An 8294-nucleotide genomic window follows, 5' to 3' on the forward strand; every position below is an offset into this window, starting at 1 on the left:
TTGGATTTCTGCCTAACTTAAAAACAAGTGTGTCATTTTTAGAACCTATATATTACATGTTTACTATTTGTTGTAAGATCTTAAATATGTAAGATGGTCTAATATTTTGGTATAAGGCTGTAAAACTAGGTCATGTGTTCAGTCAGTCTGCCCTTCATAAATGGATTCCAGCTACATGGATGAATTATTAAATACCCTATTTCAAACCACATCAATCAAATTCACATACCATCTGCTAAACTTCACACTGAATACGACTACATCACATACAGTGCGAAGTTTATGACGTACCACGGATTATTGAGCGTTGTTCACAAATGTGAGAAAATAAAGAAACTAGCCTATTAATAAATAAATATATAGCCAACATAAATCTGTAACTAACTTTCTGAAGGTAGGTAGTCTCATAGAGAATGCTTTCCCCATTTTGGTGCAGTGAAGTTGGTAGTCATCCCACAGGATAATCTTAATTACACATAAATGTGCAAAAAAAATTATTAACAGCAGTAAGAGAACCGAGTCAGAAACCTATAGAGCAGACTATCTACTATATTACAGACTATCTACTATATTGCGGTACTTTACCTTCTGGAGTCCATCGCCTGCACCGTGACGGGTGTAGATGTGCCGGGACATTTCGGCTAGTTCGTCGGTCCAGGGGGGAGGCTGCCTCTCTGTCCCGGTCCATGGCAACTGCTGTTGCGGTTGTTGAGTTGGTTCCTCCAGCTTTGCACTGTTGCTTACAAACTGTCAACAGAGAGAGGAATGATATGATACAGTGCTTTCTTGGTAAACAGTCCGTGTGAATTAACCAACCGGTATCTGTTTGCGCGCGTGCAGTAGTGCTTCTCTGTGCTGCTGTTGTAGGTAACGCTACAGATGTGCACGCGCAACTGGCACGCTCTTGGCTGCTGAGCTCTGCCTCTCGCATCATCCATCGTGCTGACTATTTACATGATGTCAATGTCTCTATCTGTCATTCTCATCTGGAGAATGTATTGATGTTTCTAGTGACATCAGCTTCTTACATTACAGTTTTGTTTTATTACAGGTTTGTATGTTATGTTTGTATTTCTTTTTGACCTTGGAATAACCTCTGCGGGTCTGTACATATATATTTGGAATGTAAATAATGTAACAATTTACCCAAGAATGAAATATGAAAACAAGAAATCCTGTTGAAATGTATTTTGGGAATTGATAAGACAATAAAACTATTGTCCATTATTTGAACACTAAATATAAATGTGTATTTGGTGCTCTGTCTTACAGGGTAAACATATAAAAACAGACATAAAACATACATATAGCATTACACACATTGAATATTTACATTTCAACAGACTAATGAGCTGTGGTGTGGTGATGGGATCAAGAGAGAAAGCTGTGATGCCCTCTATTAAAGTATACTGTTTGTAATCCACTGCTAGTCAAGAGAGTGTGATTGGTTGATCAAAGCACTCCCTCTCCCAGGGGCTTCCTCTTCCTCTCCATAACAGGCATGGAAAGGGAGATCCCAAATCTGATGTCACCCCATTGAAGTTGACATTTAAAACGGTTAAGGTAAGAAGAAGAAAAAAACAGTTATGGTAAGGGTTATTTTAATGTCACACCCTGATCTGTTTCACCTGTCTTTGTGCTTGTCTCCACCCCCCTCCAGGTGTCACCCATCTTCCACATTATCCCCAGTGTATTTATACCTGTGTTCTCTGTTTGTCTGTTGCCAGTTCGTTTTGTTCGTCAAGCCTACCAGTGTTTTCCCCTTGCTCCTGTCTTTTTCTAGGTCCCGTTTTCTAGTTTTCCCGTTTTTGACCCTGAGACTGCCTGCCGTTCTGTACCTTATGGACTCTGATCTGGATTGCTGACCTCTGCCTACCCTTGACCTGTTGTTTTGCCAGCCCCCTGTTCTAGTAATACACTTTGTTACTTCGACACTGTATGCATCTTCTCCTGAATTGTGACAGTACAAACTGGCCATGCCAGACCCAGCAGACTAAGACCAGCTCCGCAACGCCATTTCCTCCCAAGGAGCCACTATTAGAAGGCACAAGGAGTTGCTTCATGGTCTTATGGAAGGGTTCCAGACCTTGGCCAAACGTCATGAACGAGCATTGAACACATTATTGGAGCAATTCCGCGGGTTGTCTGTTAGGCAGCCTACCACTACGGTAACTTCCCAGCCCCTCAGTAACCCGGCCACCCCGATATCCCGGGAACCCCGCTTACCTCGCCCGGAACACTTCGATGGAGAGTCGGGCACCTGTCGGGCATTTCTCGCTCAGTGTTCCCTCATCATCAAGCTGCAGCCCTCCTCCTTCCCCTCGAAGATAGCATACCTCATCACGCAATGTCCGGGAGGGCTCTTGCCTGGGCCACAGCAGTATGGGAACAGCAGTTGACCGTATGCTTCAGTCTGGAGGAGTGCGTGGCGGATATGAAGAAAGTTTTTGATGCTCCATTGTCCGGGAGAGAGGCTGCCCGAAAGTTACTCCAGCTACGGCAAGACTCCCACAGTGTGGCAAACTATGCAGTAGATTTCTGTATGTTGGCAGCTGAGAGTGCCTAGAACCCGGAAGCGCTGTTCGACATGTTCCTGCACGGAGTATCGGAGGAAGTAAAGGACGAGCTTGCTGCCCGGGAACCACCGATGGATCTCGACTCGCTCATCGCCTTGACCATTCAGATCGATGGGCGACTACGGGAGCAAAGGAGAGGAGGTTCGATTTCACTCGCCCGCCCAAGGCTTCCACCTCGCCTCCGAGACATCCCGGAAGTCCCAGACGGCTCCGTTGCAGAGAGAACCCGAGGCTACCCAAGATCCCCCAAGAGTCTCCGAAGTCTGCCAATTCACCTCTTTCCGAGCCAATGCAACTAGGCAAAGCTAGGCTGTCTCCAGCTGAACGGCTATGTGGGCCATACGGAGAACTTTTCCTCTCCCCTTACTCGCACCCCTTTTCATGCCATCTTGCTGTGTGGGAACCAGTCGAAATCACTCCGGGTACTCATCAACTCTGGGGCTGATGAGAGCTTTATGGACGCTACCCTGGCGTCCAAGCTGGGCATCCCCACTCAGCCCCTCTCCATTCCCATGGACGTTAGAGTGCTGGACAGCCCTCTATAGGCTGGGTCACCCACAATACCACCCCCATCAACCTACGTATGTCAGGGAACCACAGCGAGGCGATCCAATTCCTGCTCATTAAGTCTCCTCAGGTTAGCATGGTTTTGGGATTTCTCTTGGCTCCAGCGACACAATCCCCTTATTGACTGGTCTGCTGGTGCCATCATAGGCTGGAGCCCGTTCTGCCATGCTCATTGCCTGAAGTCAACGCAGCCTGCCCCGGGATGTCTTTCTGGGGACTTGGAAATTGCCCCGGACCTCTCCGCCATTCCCGCGGAGTACCAGGACCTCCGGGAGGTGTTCAGTAAGGCCCGGGCCACTTCGCTTCCTGCCGCCACAATCCTATGACTGCAGGATCGACCTTCTCCCAGGCACCACTCCGCCCCAGGGACGACTGTACTCTCTGTCGGGTCCGGAGACCAAGACAATGGAGACCTACATTAAGGACTTCCTAGCTGCAGGGTTCATTCGTCCTTCTGCCTTCCCCGCCCGGCACAGGGTTCTTCTTTGTGGAGAAGGACAAAACCCTGCGCCTATACATTGACTACCAGGGCCTCAATGACATCACAGTGAAGAACCACTACCCGCTACCACTCATCTCCTCGGCCTTCGAGTGGGCCACCATGTTCCCCAAGCTGGACCTACCGAATGCCTACCACCTGGTGCGGATACGGGAACGTGACTAGTGGTAGACTGCCTTCAACACGGCCAGCGGTCATTCGAGTATCTGGTCATGCCATTTGGCCTTACCAACGCCCCTGCTGTGTTCCAGGCTTCAGGCTGTGTTCCAGACATGTTGAACCGGTTCGTCTTCGTCTACCTCGACGACATCCTCGTGCTCCATGTCCGACAGGTTCTCCAACGCCTCCTGGAGAACCAGCTTTTCATAAAAGCAGAGAAGTGTGAATTCCATCGCTTCACCATCCCCTTCCTGGGTTACATCATCGTTGCAGGGAGTGTACAGATGGATCCCGGGAAGGTGAGAGCGGTGGTGGATTGGTCCCAGATAACCGGATGTTTGTTCTTGACGCTGTCCACTCCCCGGTCCTGGAGTGGGCCCACTCCTCCAAGCTTGCCTGCCACCCGGGCTCCCGTTGGACCCTGGCCTTGGTGCAACAACGCTTTTGGTGGCCTACCATGGTTCCTGGCGTCGCCACATGCACGATCTGTGCGCAGAATAAGACTCCCGGAAAGCTCCGGCTGGTCTCCTTCAACCTGTTCCTCACCGTCCCTGTTCTCACATATCCTTTGTCACGGGTCTCCCCCGTCTGATGGCAACACCGCCATCCTGACAGTAGTGGACCAGTTTTCCAAAGCCGCCCACTTCATTCCTCTCCCCAAGCTACCCTTTGCCAAAGAGACGGCCCAGCTCATGGTGCAGCATGTTTTCCGGATCCATGGACTCCCAGTGGAAATGGTCTCCGACCGGGGTCCTCAGTTCTCGTCCCGGTTCTGGAAGGCGTTCTGCACATTCATTGGGTCATCGGCCAGCCTGTCCTCCGGGTTCCACCCCCTGTCCAAAGGCTAGTCGGAGCGAGCCAACCAAGAACTTGAGACGACTCTTCGCTGCCTGGTCACCGCCAACCTCACCACCTGGAGCCAGCAACTAGTGTGGGTTGAATGTGCCCGCCACACCCTTCCTTGCTCTGCCATGGGTCTCTCGCCCTTTGAGTGTTCCCTGGTTTATAAGCCCCCGCTCTTCCTGGAGCAAGAGGTCGGCATACCTTCAGTCAAGATGTTTGTCCGCTGCTGTCGTCGTACCTGGAAGAGAGCCCTCTTCTCAAGACCACCTCCAGGTATCGACGACAAGCGGACCGCCACCGGACACCGGCTCCCCGGTATCGTCTCGGGCAGAAGGTATGGCCGTCCACCTGAGATCTGCCCCTCTGGGTGGAGTCCCGCAAACTTTCTCCCTGGTTTATCAGCCCTTTCCCCATCTCCAAGATCATTAGCCCCTCTGCTGTTCGTCTTCTGTTGCCTGGTACCCTCCGTATACATCCCACTTTTCATGTGTCTAGGATCAAACCCATGTCTCACAGCCCTTTGTCTCCTGTTTCCATCTGTCTGTATCTGGGTCTTCTCCTGAAACATGATAGTTAAGGGTTAGGGTTTAGGGTAGGAGGGGGATAGGGTTAGGCTCTAGGGTAGGGACGTCCCAAGGATCCCAGATAATACTAACCATTTAGGCATAGCAATGGAGGACCACACTGAGCGCACAAAACATTAGGAACACCTTCCTAATAATGAGCTGCACCCCCGTTTGCCCTCAGAACAGACTCAATTCGTCAGAGCATGGACTCTACAAGGTGTCAAAAGCGTTCCACAGGGATGCTAGCCAATGTTGACTCCAATGCTTCCCACAGCTATGTCAAGTTGACTGGATGTCCTTTGGGTGGTGGGCCATTCTTTATACACACGGGAAACTGTTGAGTGTGAAAAACCCAGCAGCGTTGCAGTTCTGGACGCACTCAAACTGGTGCATCTGGCACCTACTACCATACCTCGTTCAAAGTTACCTAAATCTTTTGTCTTGCCCATTCACCCTCTGAATGGCATACATACACAATGCATGTCTCAATTGTATCAAGGCTTAAAAATCCTTATTTTTTATCCTGTCTCCTCCCCTTCATCTATACTGATTGAAGTGGATTTAACAAGTGACATCAAAAAGGGATAATAACTTTCGCCTGGATTCACCTGATCAGTCTATGTCTGGTGTTCATAATATTTCTGTACACTGAGTGCATTCAGTCTTCTCCAAGGACATTTTCGAGTGGGAAAAAGAGTCAAGAAATTGACCCTGCCATAGAGCAATGTTTCCAAACTCCAGTAGCCCTAACAGCACACATTTGTATTGTAACCCTGGACAAGCACAACTGATTCAACTTGTCAACTAATCAAGCCCTCAATGAGTTGAATCAGGTGAGTTTGTCTGGGGGCACGACAACAATCTGTGCTGTTGGGGGTACTGGAGGACTGGAGTTGGGAAACACTGCCCCTAGAGGATCTTGGAAGTGCACACAAGCCAGTACAAGACAGCTCCCATGAAGTGGGATAATTAGACAGGACACCAGGCTTGTTGAACCTTCAACCTCTGTGCTAGAACCTTACTAAGCTAAAGCACCCCAGCTATCATATAAAGAAATCATAAAGAAAAGGCTCACTGAATAAAACGTGTCTCCTGGCCACAGTGAGATTCTCTTTATGTAGTGTGAATATGCTTCCTGCTCAGTAGACCATTGTTCACACCCCTCACCAAAGTTGTTATAATAACAGAATGGACCTAGCCCCTTCACAGAGTCGAAAGGATGAAACAAACCTTGTGACCCATTGAACATGACATATCGGACAATAAGGGACTACCTCCAGTCCTCCAATTCCACAGGTACAAGATGAATAGTGGTTATGGGTCTCCCTCTTCCAAATAGATATGACCCCATACATCACTCGAAGCCAGTTCCACTGCTTTCTTTCATTGTTCCCCTCTAATCACAGACTGATTTAGACCTGGGACACCAGGTTGGTGCAATTAAGTATCAAGTAGAACAAAAAAAACTTCCAGCTCCAGACCTCATAGGGTAAGAGTTTATTACCCCTGCCATACATGGTCAACAAGAAACTGAAAAGACTTGAGACTTAAGTTGTGTAACACAAGGGAATATGACTATGTTTTCTGCACGTGAGAACAAATTCCCACACCATCTGTCTTGTATATTATAGATGCCGTATCTTAATTTGATCATCCTGTTGCAGGTATTTTCCATTTACAGCAGGAAATGCAAACTTGTAGCATATTCAAAGTTTAAAAGGTGTCCAAAGATTGTAATTTCCACTTTAAATTTCAGACCCGATTTGCTCAACAAATTTTTGTTCGGCCCCTACAAAAAAAATGCCCAATAATGATAATTTACATAATTCTCATTTCCAGTTGATTATTTTCCTGCTATGAGAAACTGGTTCAAATTAAGATACAGCATCTGTGCTGCATATAGAAATTCCTTTTTATTCTCTTTCTACATCAGAAATGTGTCATTGAACTGTTCTCAAACTCAAAAGTATCCCCTCAAAAAGCACGCACTTACAAGATGTCCATCTCAGAGTATTCAGATAACACATATTACAACATGAAAAAACTGCATCCATCAGTAGAAAGCTGTGAACACAGGTACATTTTATTTTAAAGAATATTAGAGTTGCCGGTGTTACAAAAGGATTTACAATGATAACACAGAGAAATCTTGAAGTAACAAAACATGGAGTCAGTTATAATAAATCGGTAGTACTGAATGGGAACATTCCCTGGAATATTTTTAAATATATAGAGTTCTAGATATACAGCAGCTTCAGGGTCAATTCCTTTCCCAAAGATGTTTCCACTTTTATTTTATTTCTAAAGAAAACAAGGCATCCAGTGGTAAATAAAATGTTTACAAAGTTAAGGTGCACTACCGACAATGCCAGAAGATATTTTACATCTAATATACAACACCTTTTCAGATGCAGATAAAGAAAAAATAAAGTGTACACAGTTATTATTTTAGTCAGAGTAGACTATCCAGCTAAAGGGGGGGAAAAAGTAAATAAATCTGGTCCTCGGTTACACCCAACAGTTTCATTAATTTCAGATGAACATTTTAGGCCAAACAGTTCTCTAGCTATAAAACTTTGTACAATTCACACATTTATCAATAAAGACCAATGAGACAGTTCTAACTGTTGGTCACGGTAGCCATTTGTTCTGACACAAATAAAGTAAAACCAAAAAGTATTAAAGGGGAAAGTATACCTTACATTTATAATCCATAAAATAATATCTGATCATATGGATATAATCCAGAGAAAGATAATATACAAGTGATGTCATTTACAATTTCTAATTAAAGGTCCAAATGCAGAGCAAACAGCCATACCAAAGATACCCATTATTTCCATAAAAAGATTTATATGAAAACGTGACCTCCTACAGCCCAGAAACATGAAAAGCACACCGATAATAATTTAATAATTACAAACATCTATTACTAACGTCTATGGTCAAAAGCCTTTTCAACAGAAGAGTGAATGAAGAAGGACCATAGAAAGATATAGCTAGGACTTGGCTCATTTCCCAATCAATCTATTACAACTTGTTACTCAAGATATATTAGGACATCTACCAAGTTGCCAAGAGCTT

At 46.0% G+C, this 8294-nt stretch overlaps 1 protein-coding gene across 1 annotated transcript in view; it reads right to left on the bottom strand.

Moving 5' to 3' along the window:
- The window catches only part of LOC139539093 (voltage-dependent L-type calcium channel subunit beta-4-like), a 77685-nt gene extending 75336 nt beyond the window's left edge, over positions 1-2349 (bottom strand). Inside the window, exons 1-2 of the mRNA XM_071341839.1 lie at positions 2227-2349; positions 586-747 (exon numbers count right to left, since the gene is read on the bottom strand). Coding sequence (XP_071197940.1) covers positions 586-747; positions 2227-2271 — 207 coding nt within the window. The 5' untranslated portion in view covers positions 2272-2349. The remainder of the gene's footprint in view (positions 1-585; positions 748-2226) is intronic.
- Between the last annotated feature and the right edge of the window lie 5945 nt (positions 2350-8294).

Source organism: Salvelinus alpinus, chromosome 14, assembly GCF_045679555.1.
Source record: "Salvelinus alpinus chromosome 14, SLU_Salpinus.1, whole genome shotgun sequence".
In the NCBI taxonomy this organism is placed as follows: Eukaryota; Metazoa; Chordata; class Actinopteri; order Salmoniformes; family Salmonidae; genus Salvelinus; species Salvelinus alpinus.